Genomic DNA, 27,853 nt, shown 5'->3' on the forward strand with positions numbered 1-27,853 from the left:
GGAAAGTCCTTCGCTCGTCGTGTCTGGCACATGCGCACGACGGAGCTCCCTCCGTCGTGCGCATGCTCAGTGCAGACCATTGACCCACTTGCGAGTGGACAGCCGCTCGCGAGTGGGTCTGAATCAGGCCCTATGTCAACATTGACAAAGTCGACATCCATAATGTCCAGCATTCAAATGTCGATATTGATGCTAACATTTTGTACCACACCTGTTCTAACTATTTAGGTCAGAAGCAATAGAATAGTACATTCTCTGCACATTATTAAATATATGTTTATTATTTTAGGTCTCTAAAAAGACACCTACAACTACAGCTTATATACATTTGTTTGTTTCAATACTTACTATTAGTAGCTCTTTCTGTTTCTTTGTACTATGGAATCTCCGGAGAAGCTTTGACCTGGAGTTTTTTGCGGAGATTTCAATGATCATTTGTTGTTCTAGTATTGCATTAGACAGGTCTTCTCTTGTTAAATCTTTCCCATTATGGCTTTGGTCTTCTATGGAATCCTCTGTTGCTAGAAGTGGGGATAGTTTTCTTGAGAAGCTAGCAATTTGTTCCTGATTGATGCGTGAACTAGCTGTCACATGACCCGTCACTTGTTGTTTATTATGCATGGTTATACTCTGGTTAGCAAGGTAAGAATCTTCTTCCCATTCATTCACTGTTGGTAAATTGCTCATGTAGAATGGTGTTAAGGGAGTGCTGTGCTTCATTACCAGGTGGTTTCTTCGTGAAGATCTTCTAACATTTAGAAAAGAGTATTCATCATCTGACATGCTTGATTTTTTCAGCAGAGACCTGTGAATGAAAGGACATTTGCAGATGTACTAAGGTCTGTAAAGTGATAAATTGGAGTGATAAACTACCAACCAATCAGCTCCTGAGTTGGTTGGTAGTTTATCACTCCAGGAGCTGAGTGGCTGGTAGTTTATCATTTACCAGAGCTTAGTACATCTCCCCCAAAGGGCCTTATGTAATACGGTGTAATCTGGTGATGCTGCGGTAACTTCTGAGAGTCTTCCCATATTTTTAAAGCAGGAATCATTTTAAAGGCAAAACAAAGCTGGTTTTGCCTTTAAAATGATTGCCACTTTAAAAATACAGGAAGGCTCCCGGTTGCAGCTCACAACCTAATACATAAGCCCCAAGTGCTTAAATAATATGGTTTTCTTGTATTCATATACAGTATGTTTATATTGTATTTGTATTTAAGTTAACATTAATGTACAAGCTATCATTTATAAATAGACATTTAATCTGTTCTAGTTATTTCAAGGTTTTTCTGCCTGGAAATACGTAGTTATCTCATAAATATTCCAATAATTCAATGAATCTGAATTAACAAAATTATTAGGTTAAACTTGGGGCTATGATGTGCCTTGCTTTTTCCAGAGCAGGAACCTGGCAGTGTCTCAAGGACAGACAAGTAAACTCTCCAGGTAACTTGACGCCTTTCAAAAGGCACCCCACACATTGGACACTTCTGCCACCAGGGCAACAATCATGCCACTCCTTAAGCCTTGCACCTTGGGTGGTGACACTGGTCACGTCTCCCTTGTTAGACTGGTTATTCAGGCCAACTCCATGTCCAATTTTTTTTTTTAAAGTGCAGTAGCAGAGGACAGATTTCTATGGACCTCATGCATTTCTTATAAATCCCCATCAATATGGATCTCCATGCCAGAATACTCGTACTGTAAATTAATAAAAAATGCAAATGATCTGGAATGTGATTAGTATTTTGTTTACTAAACATGATCATGGGGTCTTATAATGAAACTTTAATGCTGTTTGACATTTTAGTTAGCATTTTAATACTATTGAGTATTTAGTTGAAAAAGAATCCCATTTCAACTTTTCTGTGTTTTTATTACTGTATCTAAAAGAAAGCAAGAACTATCTCCATGCATACTACCAAAACCCATTGTACCATCAGCATATAACACATCATAAATAGTTTCTGTATGTGCTACCGCTTGAAATATTTTTTTTTACATATAGTATGTAGCTCAAGAACACAACAAGCAAAATTGAGAACTTTTATCACTGGGAACTTGATATAAAGATAAAGAATAAAAATGAAGTTTGAATATTAAGAGGGGATCCTTGAAAAATGCATTTATTCATTTTTTTTTAAAGAAGTGGCTTGTGAGTATCTATAAAATGCTAGAAGTGAAGTGGATATATTCACTTGCTGGCTGACTGTGTTTACGGAGTGTGGCAAGACACTGGTTAAGCATAAAGAAATGCTACAATCCCCAAAACCCCTTCCTTAGTGTATAAGAAATGGTGGACCACTGTACTAGGGCGGCATGGCCGTGCCTTTAAGGACAGGATGAGCTGCTGCTGATGGTAGTGTTACCTTGAGGGCATGATTGTGCTTCTGGCAGACACAATGTTCCCTAATTCCAGCCAATGGTAGTGTATGAGAGACATGGCAGAGAGGGACTAACGGTACAGAGTAAGGGGTATGTGTTTATACAGGTGAGGGAGAAATGTGTTTCTATGCATGGGTGAGTAGGGAGGGTAATGCATTTCCATGTGCAGGTGAGGAGACAGACACCACTATGCACACACAGGAGAAAACTTGCGGCCCAGCATACTGATGTCTCAGAGGGGCCCCACTTGAACTCCACCATCACCACCCTCAGCCTCACCACCTTGAATCTCCACAGTTAATGCTAGGAGCTCTTCAATCAATGCCAATTTCTATGTGAGGTAATCCCGCAGCTAATACATATTAACCCATATCTCTCGGGTTAAGTGCCCGCAGCTATGGAATTTCCCAGCACAATAAGTCCCAGAGGGTGCATTTAATGCAGATTTTCCTCTGAGGCTGCAAGGAAAAATATGCATTAAGTGCACCCTCTAGGGCAGAGGTTTTCAACCACTGTGTTGCGGCACACTACTGTGTGGGCGGTTGTGAAGTGTGCTGCAGCGCTAGAGCCGCTGGTCACATTAAAGAACTGCGGACTGGACAGCACTGCTGCTGAGCTCCTCTGGAAGGCTCAGGCAAGCCCGGGCCATGACCTGCCTAAACGCGGCAGCGTGACATTACAGGTCACACATGCCGCGTTGCCTGCCTGCCCCAACAAAGTCTCAGCCAGCCCTTCCCTCCCTCCTGCAGCCATTGAGTACTACCCTCCCACCCACGGCTGGCCAGCCCGACCTTCTCTCCCTTCTGCCTGCAGCCAACCAGTACTACCTAACCTCCCTCCCGCGGTCAGCCAGCCACCCCTTCTCTCTCACCCACCCGTGTCCAGCCAGTACATCTTTCCCTCCCACGGACAGCCAGCCCTTTCCTCCGAGCCGCCCGCGACCAGCCAGCCACTGCTGACAGCTCTGCAATGGGGGAACCTGCAGCCAATGACAGGCAGGTAAGTCTAGAAAAATTAAAAATTATTTTTGATGTAGTAGCCATTATGATTTGATTTTGTTGAAAGCAATATGGGTTTTTTTTTTGTTGGTTTCTGTGTGGGCCTGTTATTTTTTTTCTATGGGGGCCAATGTTATGTTTTTTATGTGGGGGCCATTGTATGTGTGTTATTCTTGTGGAGGCCATTGGGTATTTTTTTTATGCGGGAGCCAATATATATGTTTTTGCATAGGTCGCGCACGCTGCATCGCCGGATGGTGTGCTTTGGCAATTTTAAAATCTTGCATAGTGTGCCTCAAGTTGAAAAAGGCTGAAAATCACTGCTCAAGGGCTTACCATGCAGGGTAGCGGCAGTAATTGTTTAACTCATGGCAGAGCTACATTTGTGTAGTACATACCATGACTAATTGAATCTGCCCCCCTGTATAACATATCCCTTGGGCTATAAGGCAGCAGTCTGCTCTGCCTAATGGATACCTGGCCCATGCCCTATTTCAGGACAGATGTCAATTATATATAAATGTGAAAGTGCCACATAATTAAAACAAGGAACCGAAACCTTGCCGTGCATGCCACTGTCAGAGTGATACTTTGAAATCCAGGAGTGCTGCACCATTTGGGAAGTATTATATATATTTATTTAGTTTTTTATTTTGCACAAACACGTTATAGGTTGATCAACAATCTCAATGATAATCGCAAAGCGGTTACAAGAAGCATTGTAGGCACTCAAAGTCCAACAAGGTGTATTTATTAGATAAACTCACAAATATCAAGTCAATGTTTTGGGTAATAATTCCATTAGATCTGGCTCTGTCCACTGCTGTACCCTGTTGCTTTGGTTTGAAACATCTTGACAAAATGCCTAGGTATGGGTCAAAACGCTGACTTGAAATTTATGATAGTTTATCTAATAAACACATTGTTGGCGAGTGCCCACAATGTTTGCAGCCGCCCTGGTAAATTATTTATTTATATATATATGTGTGAAATGAACACTAGCGCACAAACATTTTTTAGGTTCCTTATAGTAACAAAAGTGATGAGGTGTTGCATAAAAAAAAAAAAAAAAAAACGCTCCTGAAGATAATAGGTGGCAGCAGTCTTCTAATAATCCTTGTGGCAAACAGGAAAATAAGGTGCTGAAAAATAAGAGACGTGTACCTAATAGTGTAGTAATTACAATAAATCATTTAGTGCTCAAACGGTTAATAATGTGCATACCAAAAATGAAATCATCAAGCTGATCTAATAATCAGGTAACCCTCCTATGGCCAGGATCCACGTGGCAACAATGTAATCAGGATGATAATCCAAGGGTGATGTTGCTTGAATCAACCTTTAAAAAAAAAAGGGGCTACCAACTAACTTATGGCTTTTAAAAGGCAAGACAGTCACCAAACATAGCTTCTATCATTTTATCATATGTAAATCAAATTTAGCTGCTGTGTACCCATTTTGTGCCCCTATGAACCTCAGAGCCTGTGACAGGTGTACCCTTTGTGTCCCCTTGTCACCAGGCCTTGATACCATGTGCAGATGTGAGGGGGGAGGGAGGGGATGTCATTCACACACACACACAAACGCGTGAAGTTGGGAAGGAAGGGACGCTATGCACTTGAGAAAAGGGATGTTAAAAGGCAGGGTTTGAGCTGGGGTAAAAAAGGGTGTTCCCCCACAGGTGAGGGAGAAATGCATTTCTGTGCACAGTCGATTGGGAGTTGTACTAATTTTTGCGAGCGTGAGCAGGTGGGGATAATGCAGTTAAGAATGCAGGTAAGTGTTCAGGGGGGCACGCACGTGAAGGAGCAGGTATTACAACGTACACACAAGAAGTGTGTGTGTTGTAATGATGATTATACTACACACTTGATGAAGCATGTGCTAAAGGAAGAAATGTGCAAATACAGTACATGAAAGGAGGGATAGGTTACTATATAAAAGTGAGAGGCAGAATGTGTTCCACCACAGGTAAGGAAGGGGCGGAATGTGTCGCTACATTTTAATTGGAAAAATGTTTTAGTTCAAAGTTGTTCATTTTTGACCATAGGTGAAGTATGTGATTAGATCTAATTTTGTTAGGACTCATTTTTAATGCATAATTGTATATAATTGTAAATAAATTAAATGGTAAATACTACACTTAAAGGGGTTGATTTACTGAGCAGTGTTAGTAGACAAAGTGAAAGGGGATAAAGGTACCAGCCAATCAGCTCCCAACTGTAATTTTTCAAACACAGCCTGTGACATGGCAGTTAGTCGCTGTTTGGCTGGTACCTTATCCCATTTCACTTTGTCTCCTAACACTTAGTAAATAGACCCAAGGTCTTAAGTTTGCTATTTGAATATGAATACATTAAATTCACTTTGAATGACCATTATTCTCCAACTGTAGATTGCTATTCAATTTCTAAACCAGTAGAGTGCACCATTAACTTGAAGGTCAATTTCTAAACCAGTACTGGTTGGAAGGTAAATGTTCTTTATGCTCGTAACAGCGTTGCTTTTAGAATATCAATAGAACTGACAAGCATCCAGGGTTATCTTATGTTCTTGTCGATTCCACCTCGTGTGCTGCTAAAGATTATTTAATTTAGCCTATGTGACTTTGTCCTAAGTATGAAAACAACATCAGGCTCTGTATGGTAACAGGTATTCCTTGTATAGCTTACAACTGACCCGATCAGCCGTAAGCGCTGGTCCGTTCTATAGAGTTACCTGAATTTATTAATGAAGTCAGGACATCTCACTTTGTAACAGATAACCTTAGCAGCAAGTACAATTACCCATCAAGCACTGTACAGATTGAGTCTCCCATATCCAAATATTCCAAAATACGGAATTATTTTAGTATGACAGATACTGAAACGTTTGATTTTTGATGGTTCAATGCACACAAACTGTGTCTAAGGCACAAATTATTAAAAAATAAAAGTATAAAATTACCTTCAGGCTGTGTATATATGGTGTGTATGAAACAAACAAAGTTTGTGTACAGAAATAAAATTCATTTGAGCCACAAAATTATTGAATATATTGTATAAAATTATCTGCAGGCTGTGTATATAAAGGTGTATATAACACACACATGCATTCTGTCTGTATATTTGGGTCTGAATCCCAAGATATTTCATTGTGATATGCAAATATTCTAATACACAGAATATTCCGTTATCCAAAATACCCCTGGTCCCAAGCATTTTGGATATGGGAGACTCAACCTGTATAAACATCTGTGAAATTTGTTTTTAGAATACACACACACACACACACACACACACACACGTTCCCTTATTTTAGCCGAACCTAAGAAAATTGAATTTTCCCATAGAGAACTCCCAAGGGGGGGCATGGTGTTTAACGGGCTATATCTCAAAAGCTATTAGAGGTACCAAGCTGAAATTTGGAAGAGGTGGGTAGAACTGTTGCTTGGTGCTACATGCCAAACATAAAGAATGAGTATTTGGGAATAATCTAAAGTTACAACTGCCAGTTTTTTCTGACACTGTCAATTAGGACCACTTTTCTTCTGTTCTCTATGGGGGATTTTTGGGAAGGCATAACTCAGGGTAGGGAGCGAATTTAAACTTGAGGTTTGTTTTATTAGGTAGCTATTGTTCCAGGGTAGGTGTTTAAAAAACACTAACTTTCTCAATTGCCTAAACTATTACCTCATGAATCCACCATTGTAGAGAGGTCCTATTTGTTGCACAGCCTCTGTAGGAACCTCTATCAGGTGTACTCACTGTGGCTTCATTTGGGTGCACCAAGATGGCTGGCCATTAACTGCGGCCAGGGGAGGGGGAAGGTGTTCGCTGCGGTCAGGACTCGTGGACGGTAACGGGAGTTAGCGGCAGTGCAGGCGGTGGTGATGCAGGCAGCAGGACCTGGGGAAGGTAGCAGGAGACAGATGCAGGTTCGGATCTGAAATATCCATGATTCCTGTATCTGTGTAAACCCATCTGTACTTCTGTGTCCCCCCCCTGTACTGTGTGCTAAATACAGGTGACAAACGATGTAGGGGTCCCCTGTATTAAGCACAACCAGCACCAGACTTTTCTAACCAGGTCCTGGTTGCCAAAATATGGGGGAAAAATAACATATGGGTCCCCTGTATTCAGCACAACCAGCACTGGGCTCTGAGCCAGTCCTGGTTCTGGAAATACAGTGGGAAAAATGCGTAGGGTATCCCTGTATTTACCAGCACAAGACCCTTTCTAGCAAGGGGGTAATGCCACAAAGAAGGGAGCCCTTTGACCAGGCCCCTCAGCAGAAGCATCAGCCCTGACTGCTAGTCAGCCCAGGGCAGGGATCCCTGGGGAGCTGGGGACCGCCCCAATAAAGGGGTCCCCCTGTCCAGGGCACCCCATGGCCCAGGCTGATAGCCGGGGGCTACCCCCACCACCCCTGGCCAGTGGGTGTCGGGTTGATTATGTAAAGTGTGGTGCAAGTAAAAAAAAAAAAAAAAAAAAAAGTTAAAATATTGTCTATTGCTGTGGAACTACAGTTCCCAGCAAGCCTCCTCTGCATGCTGGTACTTGGAGCACCACTGTTACCTGTAGTTCTACAACAAAAGCAATATTAAAAAGAAAAAAAAAAAAAAAAAAAACACACACACACACGTAAAATTTTATTCTACCATACATGCACGCACACACACACACACACACACATTCTCACCTATGTATGCCTGTAGCCCATCGATCCTCTTCTCTATGTTGATAATCCAATGGTCTACCTGTAATAAAAACATCCATACTCACCTCCTGTGCGTGGATCTGGTCCTCTTTGTTCCAAAAGTAGGCAATCCAGGGTCTTGGCAAAAAAAGAAATGGAATACGCAGACCAGCAAACTTTAGTACTGTCCTCTAAGGACAGTACACCCGAATGACAGCTCCGCCATGGGATTTTAGTTCAGAAAGCCCGATGCGGAGCGTTCATTGGCTGAGAGAGGCGAGCCTTCCCCCCCCCCCCCCTCATCCAATGAGCGGTTCTCACCATTGACTTGAATGGTGAGAACCGTGCATGCCCATTTAAAAAATGGCTCCTCAGTGCCATGTTGAATTTCAAAGATGACGTCATCACCCCGCCCCCTTGACTGGCTTATATAAACCAGTGCGAGCACACTGCATGGCAATCAGTCGGCTGGGTGGCAGCAGAGAAGGCCTGCTGAAAAAAGAAGATGCCGTGGAAGTCAAGGGAGAGGTGGCAGCCGTGAAAAAGAGCTTAAAGGCGAAGGTGCACAAAAATAAAAATTTCAAACAATGTTTTTTTTTTTTAATATATTTCTTTTACAGGTGTACTAAAAGGTACCAGCGGGCCCTTAATGCCCTGCTTGCTGGTACTTGTGGTTTTCCAAGTACCAGCATGCTGGGAGACTTGCTGGGGTCTGGAGTGCTTCTGCAAAAGACAAATATTTTAGGTCTTTATTTTGCACTACACATTACATAATAATCCTGGCACCCACTAGCCAGGGGTGCCGGGGATAGCCCCGGGCTATCAGCCTGGGGTATCCTGGAGAGTGGGAACCCTTTATTGGGGGTGTCCCAAACTCCCCAGGGATTCCCGGCCTAGGCTGACTAGCAGTCAGGGTTGATGCTTCGGCCGGGGGGGTCTGGTGAAAGGGCGCCCCTGGCTGTGGCATTAGCCCCCCCCCACTAGAGAAAGTCCAGTGCTGGTTCTGGTAAATACAGGGGGACCCTATTTATTTTTTTCTCCTGCAAATCCAGAACAGGGACCAGCTCAGAGCCCAGCACTGGTTGCACTGAATACGGGGGGGAACCCATATGCCCCCCATATTTTGGCAACCAGGACTAGTTCAGAAAATCCTGGTACTGGTTGTGCTTCATACGGGGACCCGTATGTTGTTTGTCCCCTGTATTTAGCACTAACAGTACTGGATCTCCAAAGCCTTTTTTTTTTGGGGGGGGGGGGGGGGGTAGTCACACCATTTATTTATTTTTTTTAACACAGGTTTACTTATTTCTTAAACCCAGAAGGATAGCCGCGTCTCACTGATCCCATCCCTACTTCTTTGTTTGCAGGTATCACAGATCTTTCAGAGCTGAGCCTGCATCTATCTGCTGCTACCTTCCCCAGTCCTGCAGCCCGCACCACCACTGCTGCCGCTAATGCCCGCTACCATCCCCAGCTAACACTCACTAACCCTCGCTCTCCCAGGTCCCAGCCACAGCTAACAGCCACTTTCTTACCAAGCCCACCGCCACTACCACCCACGCTGGCCAGCCATCATGTAAAGCCACAGTGAGTACACCTGCTAGAGGCTCCTACTGAGACTGAGCAAGAAGGTGAAACTTCCTATCTTTAGAATGGCAGATTCGTGAGGTAAAAGTTTAAAAACTAACTTTCTCAATTACCTAAACCCCAAAAGCACCTACCCTGGAACAATAGCTACCTAATAAACAAACCTCAAGTCTAAATTTGCCAGTTGTAACTTTAGATTACTCCCAAATCCTCTTTTTATGTGTTTTTGCCCTGAGATTTGGCATGCAGCACCAAGAGACAGTTCCACCAGACACGTCCAAATTTCAGCTTGGTACCTCCAATAGCTTTTGAGGTGTAGCCCCTTAAACACCACACCCCCCTCAGGAGTTGACCCTGTTGCTGCCACTGCCCCACACCCCTGCAGCAGTCTCTCCATCTGCACCCCTAAAACACCTCCTGTGTGCGGTCTGCGCCTCCACCCGTGCTAGTGTACCTATTGATTGTCCTTCTGCCCTGCAGGTGGTCCAGTTTGCTTGTCAAAACCCTGATGGTTAATAAATTATATGAAAGCAATGAAATCCATAGACGTAAAACCATAAGGTTTTTTATGTCCCATTAAGGCTTCTTAAACATGATCTGAAATTCACAAAACCTACTGAATTTTTGCCAAACTATAAAAAGCAATGAAATTACGATCATTAAGGCTGATACCTGAATAAATGTGTTCCTTGCACAATACAGATATGGTATGCCATCACACCCTGTGGTTAACTGCAGATTCAGCACTCAGAGTGATATTGCTATAAATCACAAAATGGTGGTGCTGCTAATTCACAGAATTGTGTGCGCGCATTGGAATACACACATGCAGTCTATGCAACTGAGGTCTGAACAGAAGATAGATCTGCACAGATGGAATAAGAGTGAAGTGGATGGGGACATATAGGCATAGAGGGGGGGGGGGAAGATTAATCAGTAGTGATGGGAAGGAGCCAAAGTGATACAGATGCATGGAAAACAGTGGTGCATATGCAGAGGAGACAGAGTGGCATGGTTTGGGAGAACAGAGTGACGAGGATGGGGTACACACTGGCATGGATGCGGAAAGAGAGCAGCACAGATGGGTAAAGACAGATTGATATGGATGAGGGAATACAGACTAGCACAATGGGAGAATACACATCAGTAGAGATTTGGAAAGAGATTGGTGCGGATAAAGGGAGGGGAAGATTGCCCCCCCCCCAAAAAAAGTGGCAGAGTGGTGCAGATGGAGGAAGACAAAGTGGTGTGACTAGGGGGAAGGTGGATGGAAGGAAATAGAGTGGATGCAGGAAGACAGGGCGGTGCAGATGGGAAAAGACAGATGTGTGGATGAGGGAATAAAGAACTAGCCCCATTAGGAGAGCTGTAGGGATTGGGGAAGTTATAGCAGCATGGAGGAGAAGATAGACAGAGTATGATAGTTTTAGAAATTAGGGAGCTGAATGTGTATTCTGAATGAGATGGATGTATGGAGTGAGAAAGATGTTGGAACCCAGTGGGATTGTTGTGGTGAATAAATGGGAAGATTGTGGGCACCGAGTGTAATGTATGTGCCACATAACTGCTCAGACCTCAGTTGCATAGACTGCATGTGTGTATTCCAATGAGCACACAATTCTGTGCATTAGCAGCTCCACAATTTTGCAAGTGGCAGCAATCTCATTCTGTGAGAGTGCTTAATCTGCAGTTAACCACAGGGTGTGATGGCATACCATATCTGTATTGCACAAGGAACATGTCCATTAAGGTGTCAGCCTTAATGATCAGAATTTCATTGCATTTTTTAGTTTGAGTGGCTCAACTTCAGTAGGTTTTGTGAAATTTCAGATCATGTTCAAAGAAGCCTTAATGGGACATGTGACACTGTAAGGATTGTGGGTTCTCAATAATTAGGAGTGGATCTAAGTGATGGGGGAGTGTGTGTGTGTGTGTGTTCTGAGTGAGGGGGATAGCTGTGTGATAAATTTATATAATACCTACAGACAGATGTCCTTATACATCTAACCACCTTGCGCACTAAACATCCCTTGTCGTGACTCGGTAGCGCCGAGCGTCTTTTCATGCAACTTTTACCTATAAAAAAAAAAAAAAAAAAAAAAAAAAAAAAAGAGTCTTATCCACACAGCAATGTTAATAGTTCGCATGAGTAGCTTCTGATTATATATGCAGCATGCCTATATTCTATGAGCGACTGTTGTAGTGTGAGCAGTGTGGCTGGTATGTGATGTCATACAACCAAAAGGAACTATACACATGGACCAGCTGTAAAGCCTGCTCTGCTGGAACACTTTCAAACAGATATCAAATAAGGAGAAGGCAGCCGCCTCACAGCAAAAAGCCATCTCTATATAATAGGTAAGGAGTACCTCACATAATAAGACTGGTCAATGCTCATAAAATAGACGTTCTATTTAAAGTAAAGAAACTACATCCTAAGCACTGCAAACAAACACTGCATGTATATGGACATTTGACCTCCCAGGAACAACTCTAAAAGGGGATAATATATGCACTTTATTACCATGCAATGTATATCTGTTTTTCATATACATACCATAAAACAAATATATTATAAATTGTTCTTATATCACATTTTAGTAATTTTGTTTATATTCCATATGAATTTTACAACACTCTCAACCATGTATTGACCAAATACACAATTTTATAAGCAATAACATAACTACACCCTGTGGGGTCTTAATCAGACTCTGGGACTGAGTAGAAACGAGGAGGGGTTGGAGTCATGTGCAATGAAGAGGGAGGAGGAGGCGGTGGTCCCCTCCCATCATCATCCCTAGGTTCTTCTCTTTTCCACCTCTGTAGTGGGTCCCACCTACCACCCTGGCCCTTACATCAGCCTGCCTGGTTCGTATAGAGGAGAGAACATGGCACCTGTGTCCATGCTGCTGAGGGAAAGCCTGAGCCAGGTGCTGCTGAGAGCCTGGGTTGTGGCACCCGTTACTTGGAGGAGCCTTATCTGTGAGTCTGGTGAGGTCACACCTGACTGCTCCGACGTCACATGTCAAGAAGAAACAGTAATGCTTATTTTTAGTTGCCTTTAAAATTTCTCCCTACATGCTGGACACCTTGCACACTGGGGGGGTGGGGGGGGAAATCACAGTAGCACACACATGCTCCAGGCATCATGGCTACATGCCCCTGCCCCGGTGTATCCATATAGGTACTGTGCACTTTTGGGGTCATTGAGAAATGTCTTGCCAAATGCCATCCTGTCTGCCACTGCAGAGCCAGGTCACATACATATTTACATGGTACATAAATTGTAAAGCAGGCTGTGGTAACCTGAGGCACTTCACATGTTGTTGACAAACAACCTCCAGCAGGCACGGCAAAACAGCATGGATGCTGGGAGTTGTAGTTCATCTGGAGCGCTAGAGCCTGCTTTCCTCTGATGTAAACAGCAAGTCTTGGCCCCATTATCTCCAACAACCTTCCTGAGCAAAGAGTAAACATCTGTTCACAGTGGTTGAGTATGGGCAGCTGGCAGTCAAAAGACTGAGTGTCACATCCCAATGCTTAGAATCCAGTCAGAGGCTCCATAAGTATTCTAACCCTTCCCCATCACCTCCTAACCCTAACCCTCCCAGTTAGGTTTAGGCACTAAGGAAGGAGGGCTAGGTTTAGGCACTAACTCCCCCCACCCAGTGGTGCCTAAACCTTACCCACCCTGCAGCTTTAATTTCAATATGCCGGCTGTCAAGATTCCGAAGTTGGCATCCCAACTGATATCGGGATTCCGATGCCGGTGTTCTGGCCGTGGGTTGGGATTGCAACACAGGGATATCGACCGCCAACATCCTGCGCGGTCAGCAAATTAACTACATCCCATTTACAGTGTACTATTAAGCACCTCCACAAGCAAGGCCACCACATTTCTGTTAGGTGGTGTGTGTGTGTGTGTGTGTGTGTGTGTGTGTGTGTATATACACACACACACACACACACACACATATACATATATATACACACACACACACACACACACATATATACACATACATATGCATACACACGCACACAGTCAGGTCCATAGATATTGGGACATTGACAAAATTTTCAGATTTTGGCCTCTTTTCACCACCACAATGGCTTTGAAATGAAACAAACAAGATGTGCTTTAACTGCAGACTTTCAGATTTAATTTGAGAGTAATTACATCCAAATCGGGTGAACGGTGTAGGAATTACAACAGTTTCAATATGTGCCTCCCACTTTTTAAGGGGCCAAAAGTAATGGGACTATCAACTCAAAAGCTATTTCATGGACAGGTGTGGGCTGTTCCCTCATTATTTCATTATCAATTAAGCAGGTAAAAGGTCTGGAGTTGATTCTACTGTAGGTGTGACATTTGTATTTGGAATCAGTTGCTGTCAACTCTCAATATGAGATCCAAAGAGCTGTCACCATCAGTGAAGCAAGCCATCATTAGGCTGAAAAATCAAAACAAACCCTTCAGAGAGATAGCAAAAACATTAGGTGTGGCCAAATCAATTGTTTGGAACATTCTTAAAAAGAAAGAATGCACCGGAGAGCTCAGCAACACCAAAAGACCCAGTGGACCACGGAAAACAACTGTGGTGGATGACAAAAGAATTATTTCCCTGGTGAAGAAAAACCCCTTCACAACAGTTGGCCAAATCAAGAACACTCTCCAGGAGGTAGATGTATATGTGTCAAAGTCAACAATCAAGAGAAGACTTCACAAGAGTGAATATAGAGGGTTCACCACAAGATGCAAACCATTGGTGAGCCACAAAAACAGGAAGTCCAGATTAGAGTTTGCCAAACATCTAAAAAAGCCATTACAGTTCTGGAACAACATCCTATTGACAGATGAGACAAAGATCAACTTGTACCAGAGTTATGGGAAGAGAAGAGAAGGAAAGGAACTGCTCATGATCCAAAACATACCACCTCATCAGTGAAGCATGGTGGTGGTAGTGTCATGGCGTGGGCATGTATGGCTGCCAATGGAACTGGTTCCCTTGTATTTATTGATGATGTGACTGCTGAAAAAAGCAGCAGAATGAATTCTGAAGTGTTTCAGGCAATATTATATGCTCATATTCAGTCAAATGCTTCAGAACTCATTGGACGGTGCTTCACAGTGCAGATGGACAATGATCCGAAGCATACTGCTAAAGCAACCAAAGAGTTTAAGGCTTAAAAGTGGAATGTTATGCAATGGCCAAGTCAATCCCCTGACCTGAATCCAATTGAGCATGCATTTCACTTAATGAAGACAGAACTGAAGGGAAAATGCCCCAAGAACAAGCAGGAACTGAAGACATTTGCAGTAGAGGCCTGGCAGAGCATCACCAGGGATGAAACCCAGCGACTGGTGATGTCTATGCATTCCAGACTTCAGGCTGTAATTGCCTGCAAAGGATTTGCAACAAAGCATTAAAAAGTGAAAGTTAGATTTAGGATTGTTTAGTTTGGTTTGTCCTGTTACTTTTGGCCCATTAAAAAGTGGGAGGCACATACAGAAACCGTTGTAATTCCTACACCGTTCACCTGATTTGTATGTAATTACCCTCAAATTAAATCTGAAAGTCTGCAGTTAAATCACATCTTGTTTGTTTCATTTCAAAGCCATTTTGGTAGTGAATAGAGGACAAAATATGAAAATTCTGTCAATGTCCCAATATTTATGGACCTGACTGTATTATAGCATATGTGGGCTGAATCAAAATTCAATCAGGATGTGTGGCACAAAATGGCTGCCCTCACTGTGTGTTAGCAACTGGTGCTCTGCAGAGGTCACTCAAGTGATCAGGTTTTAGGTGGTTGGTTCACATAGAATTGGACATGAGTGAGCTTCAACAAAACAATTGTTAAAATGATAGGTGCACACTAACAGCAGCCCCTTAAATTCCTTAGTGGAAGAAAAGGGTCACCCAACACTTAAAACATGTAACAAAATCCAAAATATCACTAAGTGTATCCAGGAGGCACTTCTAATTATGTAAACAGAAGTCTAAGCTGAGGTCTTTCAAAAAATGTGTTCCACAAGGTCTTCTTCATCCGCTCTATTCCAAAGTGTAAGCCTCAAGAAAATGTAAACAACAATCTCATAGTGTAAAAAAACAGTATTGGCCTAGTGCAGTGTTGACTAACCTTGACACTCCAGCTGTTATGGAACTACATAACCCAGCATGCACGGCTACAGTTTTGCCATTAGGGCATGCTAAAACTGTGGCAGGGCATGCTGGGATATATAGTTCCAGAACAGCTGGAGTGTCAAGGTTAGCCAACACTGGCCTAGTGCAATGAATGTTAAACTCAAGACCAAACTTAATAACCAAAAACAATTGTTTACCACCTGAAATAGACAGACAATCAGGTGTTTCTCATATGGCCGCCCTTAGGGTACACTGCAATTCTCCTGACACCATGGGTCTTTGTGATTTCATATTCATTCCATACATATATAAAGGGATGAAACAGACCTCCAATAGTGTGACAACGTTTATTACATACACAAATCAAATACAAGGAATATATTAAATTGACTCTCACTGAGCAAAATTGTCTACCAGTGTGAAACAAAATAGACAAATATTGCTTAATGAATTGGTTGAAGAACCAGGCATCCCAGGGTCCACCAACCATCTGCCAGGTAAGATCCAGGAATATTCAAATTACCTTTGTGCCAATGCGTTTTGATACATATGTGTATCTTCCTCATATGCCTTGTGGCGTGCCAGTGCGTTTCAAAGCCACTGCAGGAGGTGCATAAATTATCCACTGTGATACCAGATTCTGCCTAAGGTCAGGGCTTCAACAGCTGTCCGATGTTACGGATTGTTTCTCTGGGTTGGCGAATGTATACCAATATAAATACGAATGTGAGTAGCGGGAAGTGTGAGTCCTTATGTCAGGCTGCCTTTGCAATTTACAACATGTGTATAAGCAGAATAGTGATCCAAAGTTAATCAGGCCCCCCTGTGCAATGCTGCAGACACTGCATAACATACGCTGACAAACTCCACGCTCAAATAGCGATTCCTTCTCCAGATCAAATATGTCTTTCAGGAACTGAAGAACTTTAAAACATTGTTGGCTTCTCTATGGGGTCATATAGTTTATTAAACTGCCATACTGTCTGCCACTGCAGTGCAACTCTGTATCCTAGATGTGCCATGTTGGAAGCTGAATAACCACGTTTGCGACTCTCACTGCTGTCGCTTAGTTAGTCTGCCAGCTAACACGGTACAACCAAAACTGGATTAAATCAATATTGTGAGATGGTCAGAACTGACTGGAAATAAATGTTATTGGAGGTTAATAATACTGTAGGAATAAAAACAGGCCCAAATTATATGTTTTCATGATTTTTTAGAAAAAAAAAAAATAATTATAATAAACAAAAATCCAGATCCAAAACACACAAGGGCGGTTTTGCAAAACCAAATCCAGATCCAAAACCAGCAAAAATGGCCTGGCGCACATCTCTAATATTAAATCTATCTTTACACCATTACCCCTGCACCCACCTCCTCCAAGAGTGCAGAGAAGAGCCATGGGCTGGTTGATTGGGAGGGGGGGGGGACCCCTATTTTATTCTTGGGGTCTCTACTACCTAAGGATTTCCAGCACTGGACTGACTAGTATGGGGCTGCTTTTACATTATGGCAGGGGGAACCCACACTGCATCTTCCGGCTATAGTGTAAGCCCCCCAGCTGGTTCAGCCGGGTGCTGGTTACTGGAAAAACAGAGGGACACTCTGCTGGTTCTTCCAGTACCGGACTGGGTCCAGAGGTTCAGTGCTGGTTATGCTTTTGAAGGGGAAGCACAATTTTTTTTTTTTTTTTTTTTTTAATTAAACCATTTACTTACTCTTAAACAAAAGCCTGAACAGATCATACTGATCTGTACAATGCTTCAGACAAACATGCAGCTCACAGGTATGTATTTTTAAGTTGTGCATTGTTCTGCAATTTTGAATGTGATTTGTATTTGAGTCCATGAAAGGATATGATGTTTGGTCTGATTGTGTATTACGCCAAATTGGTCATGTTGTACCTGCAATTTGCCATGGAATTGGCCTTTAGTGAATCTCCGCAAAAATAAAAAGTCATCCAAAAATTAATCTTAGTGAATTTCCCTCTAAGACCCACCCATTCCCTAAGGTTTTATTTGACCATCTGAAGCATTCTAGGGAAAGTTCTGTTGGTAAAGATTGTAGGATATTGCATAGGCAAACACAGGGGGGGTTTCCATCTGCCTGGAAACCCCCTCCCTAGCACACACACATGAACTCTGTAGAAATAGTAATGTAATAGAATTTTGCTATTGTTGCATGTTCTTCTCAGTATCACAAATGAAATAATTAGCACCACCTGTGGATCTTTTAACATGTATCAGCCAGTAATAAATAACCTGTGCACCAACTAGGAGATCTGGAAAACATGCACTATTAGGGAAGCACTGCTATAGAGCACAATATGTACATATATGTCCAGGGCAGTGCTAGGTTCTTCTGCTGCTCCTCCTGGCTCCCGGACTTGCTCCAATAGTCTGGAATGGTGCCCAGTTCTAAAATAAAAACATTCAGCTCAGGCAGGATGGCCCTATTGCCGCATCTAATGGCTTACTGTGATCACTGGTCCTGTATATGCTGGAATTATGACACACAATATACTTTATATGACGTAAAACTGGTTGAGTACTAATTCTGCCCTCTTCATGGACTGGCCACACTTGCTCTAAAATCAAGCATTTGGAAAGCCCCCTCTAGAAATCCTGCGTTTTCCACTGTATTGGGTGAAGAATAACCTAAATAATGGATGGGTGTCAGGCATAGGCAAATGAGGATCTTAGGGCTTCCAACACCTGAGGAGGAGTGGTTACATTTAGTGCATCGGATTGGGATTTTTTTTTTTTTTTATTTAAAGAGGGAGAGGGAGAGATCACAGGATTGGTGATAAATGCCAAGAAGTTATTTGCAAATAATGCCAATTTAAGCTAGACCATCCACCCCAATTGAGAAACTAGAAATGTCCCAGTTTGTCCCAATAGCCCTAATCAGCATTGAGGAGTGAAATATGATGATAGCTGGAGAACTTAGTTGGATCCTTGCTGTTCTTAGGTAGGACAGTAATATGGATCTAAAACACTGGAACAAAATAGATGGGTGTATGAAATTTCATAAATCTGGTAAACAGTGGCATAAAGTTGTTCATGTAAACCTTTATAATGAGAGAGTGAAGCCATCAGGGCTCATGCTCTTTCCCATTGGGGAAGATATAATTGCCTCTTCCACTTCGCTTTCTGCAAAGAGTCTTAAGGGCAGCTTGATGAGGGTTTGCAGCTTGATGTGGATATGCATGGTGTGGACAAACTAAGGGCCTGATTCAGAGCCGGACACTCTGACCAGAGCGCTCACTCTGAATCCGGGCCCTCCTCCATGAAAATGGAGTGGCCTCCTGGCCGCTCGCATAGCTGTGGGTGACCACCCACAGCATATGCGAGCGGCCAAAAATATGGTCGCGATGGTCTTGACCATCACGACCATCGGACTTGCGATGGAGACCCTGCGGTAGGGTCTCCCTGCCACAAGCCCTGGAGTGATTTTGGCTCTATCAGAGCCAAAATCACTCCCACTGACATCACTAGTGATGTCAGTGGGGCCGGCTTCAGACGGTAGGCGTTCCCATGGGAGCGCCTCCATCTGGCAGGCACGCCCACCAAAGGGGGCATACTGTCAATCAACATCGACCGCACGCCCCCTTTGGTGCGAGACCCGGAGCGACAGCTTGGCTGTCGCAGTCCGGGTCTCGCGCATGCGCACGATGGAGCTCCCTCCGTCGTGTGCATGCACAGTGGGGAACATCGACCCACTTGCGAGCATACTGCCGCTCGCGAGTGGGTCTGAATGACCCCCTAAGTGCACTTTAACAGTTTAAAAAAAAAAGTTCTATCCTGCATGAATCTGGACTAATCATCTTTCTTCTCTTTTCATCTCATCTCAGGTACTGTATGTGCATCCTCTAACCAGCATTTTGAATTTCCAACCTATGCTGTTCACCCGTTTTTAAGCCTCATCCTTCTGGACACATTTCCACCTCATTAATATGCTCTCCTCATATGAGCACACATGAGCAGTTAACTTATCTATACACATTGACAAGAACATCCACAACCTGTCACCATAACAATCTTTCATACAAATCCCACACATATTTATATCTCGCTCCTGCTGCTTCTATTAGCTGGTGACATATCACCAAATGAAGGCCCAACCCACATGCCACACCCACAACAGACTATAAATCCAGCTAACCTCAAACATTGCGTGCCTCCCTTCAACCTCCAAGTCACTAAAATGTGCCTTATGGAATGCACGCTGTTTGCAATAAACGAACATCCATCCATGACCTCTATCTCAACTAACCTCACCCTTCTGGCAATAACTGAAACATGGCTCAAACAAATCGGACACAGTCTCCCTTACTGCACTTTCACACGGTGAAAAACACACACACACCTCCAGGCCTGGCAATAGTAAAGAAGGTGGGGTTGGAATAGTAATATTCCAACCTTTCACATACACAGTACTCCCACAGGTACCTTCACTCACATTTACATAATTTGAAATACATTCTATCCAGACTTACCATTTTCTCTGAGTTGCAGTTATATATAATCACCCACCTGGGCCACCCCAACAATTTCTGGAACATTTTTCTGCCTGGCTCCCTCACTTCCTATCCTCAGACATCTCCATCATCATTATGGGTGATTTCAATGTCCCCATTGACAGTCCACAATCTCCTTATGCCTCCAAACTACTCTTTTAAACCTCCTCTCTTGGCCTCTCCCAATGGAATGACTCCTCTACTCATCAGGATGGCCACTACATTGATCTTGTATGCAGACAATGCTAAGTTTCTGATTTCACTAATGATCCTTTCCCACTCTCAGATCACAACCTTATCACCTGCACACTCTTCTCCATTACATCAACCTCAATGTCATTAAAATTAACCAAGCCTCTTCAAACCCACAGAAATATCAATGCTATTCATTTCCAACAACTATCCACCTCTCTACAACAAATACTCTCACTAATTTCTATATTCACTTCTCCAGAGACTGCTGCTTCACACCTGAACCAGAGATTTTAGAAAAAGCCCTCAATGAAGTAGCTCCAGCTACGCATTAGAGATGTGCGCTGACCCCCGTGGTTTGGTTTTGAATCTGTATCTTGATTGGTTTTGCCAAAACCTCCCTTCTGTATTTTGTCTTTGGATCAGGATTTTTTCTTAACATCAAAAAAAACAAAACACATAAATGGGCCCAGTTTTGTTCCTACAGTATTATTAACCTCAATAACATTTATTTCCACTCAATTTTGACCACCACACAGCTCACAATATTGATTTTGTTTTTCCCATATAGTTAAGGGCCAAAAGGTTGCATCCAGCTAGCTGGCGGTCAATCCTAGTCGGAATCAAAACTGAGTGATAGAGTTGAGGACTGTGCAAAGATCATGGTTGGGGTACCCCTTGAGGATTGAAGAATTGATAGTTGATACAGTTACTGACTGAAGGAGGAATTGATACTTGATAATTGGTGCAGCCACTGGCTGAAGTAAGAATTGATCGTTGATGCAGCCTCCCATATTAGTGGAATACAGAGTTATGATTAGGAACCAGTCCTGCAACAGCCTTGAGGGCTGGAACTTTTGGCAAGTTGTGGCTGTTACAGCCTTGAGGATTGGTGAAGAGTGATGACAGGTGGCCTTTGAGCCATGTAGCAGCCTTGAGGGCCGATAACTATAGGCAGGATGTGGCCTTTGGGCCATATAGCAGCCTTGAGGGCTGAAAACCATTGGCTGAATGTCACTGTTGTGCGACTTGTGCCACCGGGTTGACACAAGCAGCAGTCCATTTGATTGTGCACACTTGACGCTAATGTGTGGCTTGTGCTGCTGGGTTGACACAAGTGGCAGTATGCTGGCTTGCATACACTTGATGCTGCAGTGTGGCTTGCAACGCTGTGTTCACACAAGCAGCACACTGAATTGCAAATACTGGGTGCCGAGGTACAGCTTGTGCCGCCTGGATGACACAAATGGCAGGAGCAAAACAATGCAGACTGGGGAACTGGATACTCAACTTGAACAGGAGAATCACAGCAGAACCATCGGAAACACATGTGAATGCTATCACCAGCACCTGAGCAATGCATCAGCAAGGTAGAAAAAGGAGGACGCACCAATCCTGTTCCAGCAAAGGTGATGTCAACCAGATGGCCACCCCATCAATTTGGTGGTTCAGAATTTTCTTGAAAAAAAAAATTAAATTGGCATGCAGGAAGGAGATGCTGTCTGTGGCCATTACAATTTCTGGACATTCATAAAACCATAACATTCAAAATGTCAGGCTGCAATGCCTCAAAATATCCTTGTACAGATTGGGAATTTCCATTCTAGAGAAGTGGAATCTAGAAGGAACACAGCACCCCCATTAACTGTGGAAAACCCACTGCATTAAGAGCAGATACTGGACACATCTAATATCAGCATAGCGGTTATGGCATCAGTAATTCGCTGTGCAACTGGGTGCCTGCTGTCATTCTTGTTCACCATTGCAAAGGATCGTTTGACAGTCAATTGTTTGATTATACTACAAGTGGTCTTCATCCTTGTCCCCTTCTGGGATGAATATCCACTGACAGCAACAGCAGCAGGCATAGCACTCCAGGATCCTTCTAAGGATTCACGGATAGGAGAGTAGAGTAGTCAGTTATTCTTTTGGAATTGGATGCAGGACTACTTCCGATCACAAATGAGGTTGTTGATTATGATGCACGTGTTGGTGGCAGAGACTGCAGGCACTTGGATCCAGATAGAAGGGAGCATATAGGTGACACTGGACTGATTGTGGATAAAAAAACCAAACAACAAAGTTTCAGAATTTGAAATACCCTTTCCAATTTCATGAATGCTCTGCAAGGGATATAACAGGGAGGAGGTTCCTAGATGATCCTTACCTCTACTCACTGTTAAATGGCAATGGTTACAAATGGCTAAGCAAATGTTGTTTGGATTTGGGTGGAAATAATGCCACACGTGAGAAGCGGATTTTTTAGTCCTTTGCCCAGGCATGGCAAAAAAGGGATTTTTCCCACAATGGGCAACAACTGTTGCCGGATTTACAGTTTTTACACAAACATCCTCATCATCCTTGTCGCTATCGCCAACTGCGTAAATATCTTCCCCATCCTCCTGGTGCAATTCCACAGAAGCATCCTCGATTTCTATGTGAGCATGTTGACTTGTGCTGCTCATCCCCACATTTGCAGAGGGCACACAAATGGTGGAAGAAGGATCCTCTTCAAGTACAGTTTTAGAAAGGTCAGGCTCACACATGGCAACCGCAGACACACTTGGACTCTTCTCGGGGATCTGTGACTTTTCGGAGACAATTTTTTTTGTACCTCTCCTACAAGCAGAATGTCTTAAATCACCACAACTAGAGCAGTCATAAATAAAGGCCAAGGCCTTACCTGTTCCTTATAGAAAACCTAATTAAATCGGATGGCGCTGAAAAGTTAGTGTATCGCATATACAGTCAGGTCCATAAATATTGGGACATTGACAGAATTTTCATATTCTGGCCTCTATTCACCATCACAATGGCTTTGAAATGAAACAAACAAGATGCGCTTTAACTGCAGACTTTCAGATTTAATTTGAGGGTAATTACATCCAAATCAGGTGAACGGTGTAGGAATTACAACGGTTTCTATATGTGCCTCCCACTTTTTAAGGGGCCAAAAGTAATGGGACTATCAACTCAAAAGCTATTTCATGGACAGGTGTGGGCTATTCCCTCGTTATTTCATTATCAATTAAGCAGGTAAAAGGTGTGGAGTTCATTCTAGGTGTGACATTTGCATTTGGAATCAGTTGCTATCGACTCTCAATATGAGATCCAAAGAGCTGTCACTATCAGTGAAGCAAGCCATCATTAGGCTGAAAAATCAAAACAAACCCATCAGAGAGATAGCAAAAACATTAGGTGTGGCCAAATCAATTGTTTGGAACATTCTTAAAAAGAAAGAACGCACCGGAGAGCTCAGCAACACCAAAAGACTCGGAAGACCATGGAAAACAACTCTTGTGGTTGACAGAAGAATTATTTCCCTGGTGAAGAAAAACCCCTTCACAACAGTTGGCCAAATCAAGAACACTCTCCAGGAGGTAGGTGTATATGTGTCAAAGTCAACAATCAAGAGAAGACTTCACAAGAGTGAATATAGAGGGTTCACCACAAGATGCAAACCATTGGTGAGCCACAAAAACAGGAATACCAGATTAGAGTTTGCCAAACAACATCTAAAAAAGCCATTACAATTCTGGAACAACATCCTATTGACAGATGAGACAAAGATCAACTTGTACCAGAGTGAAGGGAAGAGAAGAGTATGGAGAAGGAAAGGAACTGCTCATGATCCAAAACATACCACCTAATCAGTGCAGCATGGTGGTGGTAGTGTCATGGCATGGGCATGTATGGCTGCCAATGGAACTGGTTCCCTTGTATGTATTGTTGACGTGACTGTTGACAAAAGCAGCAGAATGAATTCTGAAGTGTTTTGGGCAATATCATATGCTCATATTCAGTCAAAGGCTTCAGAACTCATTGGACGGCGCTTCACAGTACAGATGGACAATGACCCGAAGCATACTGCAAAAGCAACTACACAGATTTTTAAGGCCAAAAAGTGGAATGTTATGCAATGGCCAAGTCAATCCCCTGACCTGAATCCGATTGAGCATGCATTTCACTTGATGATGAAGATAAAACTGAAGGGAAAATGCCCCAAGTACACGCAGGAACTGAAGACATTTGCAGTAGAGGCCTGGCAGAGCATCACCAGGGATGAAACCCAGCGTCTGGTGATGTCTATGCGTTCCAGACTTCAGGCTGTAATTGCCTGCAAAGGATTTGCAACAAAGTATTAAAAAGTGAAAGTTAGATTTAGGATTGTTTAGTTTGTCCCATTACTTTTGGCCCCTTAAAAAGTGGGAGGCACATATAGAAACCGTTGTAATTCCTACACCGTTCACCTGATTTGGATGTAATTACCCTCAAATTAAATCTGAAAGTCTGCAGTTAAAGCACATCTTGTTTATTTCATTTCAAAGCGATTGTGGTAGTGAATAGAGGCCAAAATATGAAAATTCTGTCAATGTCCCAACATTTATGGACCTGACTGTATAATTCAATCAGAATCACCCTCAGATTGCAGCAACATAAAGAGGTATCCGCTACCTCCAAGAAAAAGACAAAAAATATACACAAGATATTCACGCTAAACTGAAGGGTGTTAGTGATCAGAATTGTGGTCTGGTTTATAACAATTTTATTTTAAAACATACACAGGATAAATTACAATTTAGTGATATACATAGAGATATGAAAATTGTTAAAGAAGTGAATAACAAAAATAAAAAAAAATACCTGATCCATTTGCTTGAAATCTTTTACAGAGCTTGTAAATTGTATCCACTCTATGAATGTAACAATTATACTGAAATTGGTAATCACACCAGCAGTAAGGATTTGAGAACCAAGACTTGCTATAGTAGTGAATTGATAATTCAGAAGGAGATGGCTTTTCTTGCCTCCCTACTTAATAATTGCAGCGTCTTAATCACTGGCTGTGCCCAAGCTCAGTGATAATTGAAGTGTCAGTCAATTGATCCACCAAAATAAATCTGCAAGGTATGCAAAATATAATAAGTACTCCGGGGAGCAAATCTCAACTCCCAGTCCAACAGTACCAAATGCAGAAACAATCACTGGATGAGTACAACAAACTAAGTCCAGATGTCCATGGTGGTCAATATCAACTTACTGCATCCTGACCAGGCCTGCCGTTTGTTCCAGCTGGGAGTGTCACAGCCTCGTGGAGGAGTGGAGAATAGTGATACCTCCAGCAGGGGTAATTTGCTGTGTTTCAGCAGGATCTCTTTAAATTGGTGTTTGTGTAAGTCAGCGCCGGCAGTGTGTTCCAGCCAGACAAACTGTGTGCTGTGGGAGGCGGGGACCAGCGTATCCAATTAAGTCTTCAGGGATCCCGTCAGCACTAAGGTGTGTGACTGGTGATTACTGGCATTAGGTGCAAGGAATGTTTTCAGGTAGAACCCAGGTCCTAACGCATTTCCCTACAGTCATGAAGGTTCATCAGAAGATCATGGGTAGTCTTCCACAGCAAGATTTAAATAGTGTCCTCAATTAGTCAATCATTTCCTGGGAGGGTTCTTATAGTCGGCAGAAATATATAATTAACAATTAACCCCCACTTCGCTTGTTTAAGTCACATATATAAAACCATGTTAGCGATTAGTCTAAACTCATTTAAAAACATTTTTTTAATATATAAACCAGACCTCCTATAAAAAATCCATATATAAACATTCACAGAACCATAGCAATGATAATGATAATACAAAAAGAAAGATAAATGCATGTGTAATAGTCTCCATTGATAAAAAGAATAAGTACAGATGAAAATAAACCAAATTTGTCCATTAAAGAGCACCCATTCTTAACATATAAAAAATATATAGAAGTATAAATAAACTATATATAATGTATGTAAACAAATTAATAATAAATATAAAAATGAGTAGATATTATTTGAATGAATAAATAACAAAAAGCAATATTAGAGTTAATAAATTAATACAGTATATGGAAACTAATGAATAAGCAATCTTATCCTAATAACAAAATTCCTATCGAATTACAGCAGCCTACTAAATGAAGATTCTTTAAAATATCCCAATGACCACACTGGATTTAGATAATTATAGAAATTCCTACTGTATGGTGTGATAATGATTTACCAATCTACCTAAATAAGGAAAAAACTTATTAAAAAAGAAGATTGAATAAATGCACTGAACTAAACTAATCTAAAGAGGTGAATAAAATTAGCCAACCTCAATTTCAATACACTCATTGAGTCTTTCCGGACAGAGGGTCCTCAGTTTGTGTATCCAAAAGTTCTCTCTAAGGCAAAGTTTACTATATATATTGCCACCTCTATTAGTGGGTTTAATGTGTTCAATGGCTCTTAGTTTAAGACAAGCGGGGTTTCTATTATGTTTGTCTGCATAATGTCGAGACAAACTATGTTGATTGAACCTCTTAATGAGGTTTCTTCTGTGCTCCAGAAATTTATTCTTAACCATTCTAGTGGTTCTGCCAACATACTGTCTATGGCCCCACACTCTAATAAGTAGATGACAGACAGTATTGCAGTTGATAAATGAGTTAATTAAAAACTGCTCACCTGTAATGGTGGATTGAACGGTTTTAACTTTATTAGTAATGAATGCACAGGTCAAGCATCTAGCAGCTCCACATCTAACAGCCTTGTGGTGTTACAGTTAACCCACAGTTGTCTCTAGTAGTCTCCTTACCTCTTTTCAATGAGAAGTGGTTTGGGGCTAAAATATTTTTAAGGTTCTCAGTTTTCCGAAATATCAGTCGTTTTTTTAGGAATACACTAATTGGCGGTCAGTTAACAGAACTGGAAAGTTCTTATTAATGATCGCCCTAATCTTGGGGGCTGCTTGATTAAATTGATATAATTTTTGGAATCGAGTCAACACACTCTGGGGACTCAGTGTCCTCTTATCTTCATTGTGTTGACTCCTGTGTTCTTGTGCAATATCAGATCTTCCTGTTTGAAACTGTTTGCATGACTCAGAGCCTCAGACAGCAAGGAGTCCGGATAATTCCTGTCCGTGAATGCTTCGATAAGCTCTTTTGATTGATTCTCAAAATCAGAGTCTTTCGAACAGTTTCTTCTAATACGTCTTAGTTGTCCTCTGGGTATATTAACCCAGGGTTTGTAATGGCAGCTATCAGTGTAGATAGATGAAAGTGTCAACCTCTTTTCTAAAGGTCTTAGTAATAATCGTATCATCTTCAATAGTCAATTGTATATCTAGAAACGTAATATCTGTTTTGCCCACACAGTTGGTAAATTCCAAATTAAATCTATTTTGATTAAGACTTGTAACAAAATGTGTAATAGAGTGCTCATCACCATCCCAAATAAAAAAATAGATCTATAAAATGGCCATAGAAGATGACCTTCGCACCGAGCTTCCCGTCCCACATATTGATGTTCAAAGGCTCCCATA

General features: G+C 42.3%; 1 protein-coding gene across 2 annotated transcripts in view; it reads right to left on the reverse strand.

Annotated features, from left to right (window-relative positions):
* The window catches only part of CCDC201 (coiled-coil domain containing 201), a 64,806-nt gene that overhangs the window by 12,118 nt on the left and 24,835 nt on the right, over window positions 1–27,853 (reverse strand). For both annotated transcript variants that reach the window (XM_088445654.1, XM_088445655.1), the window contains one exon: window positions 349–805. In XM_088445654.1, coding sequence (XP_088301780.1) covers window positions 349–783 — 435 coding nt within the window. In that variant the 5' untranslated portion in view covers window positions 784–805. The remainder of the gene's footprint in view (window positions 1–348; window positions 806–27,853) is intronic.

This window comes from Taudactylus pleione, unplaced genomic scaffold, assembly GCF_031769625.1.
Source record: "Taudactylus pleione unplaced genomic scaffold, aTauple2 ptg000386l, whole genome shotgun sequence".
Taxonomy (NCBI): domain Eukaryota; kingdom Metazoa; phylum Chordata; class Amphibia; order Anura; family Myobatrachidae; genus Taudactylus; species Taudactylus pleione.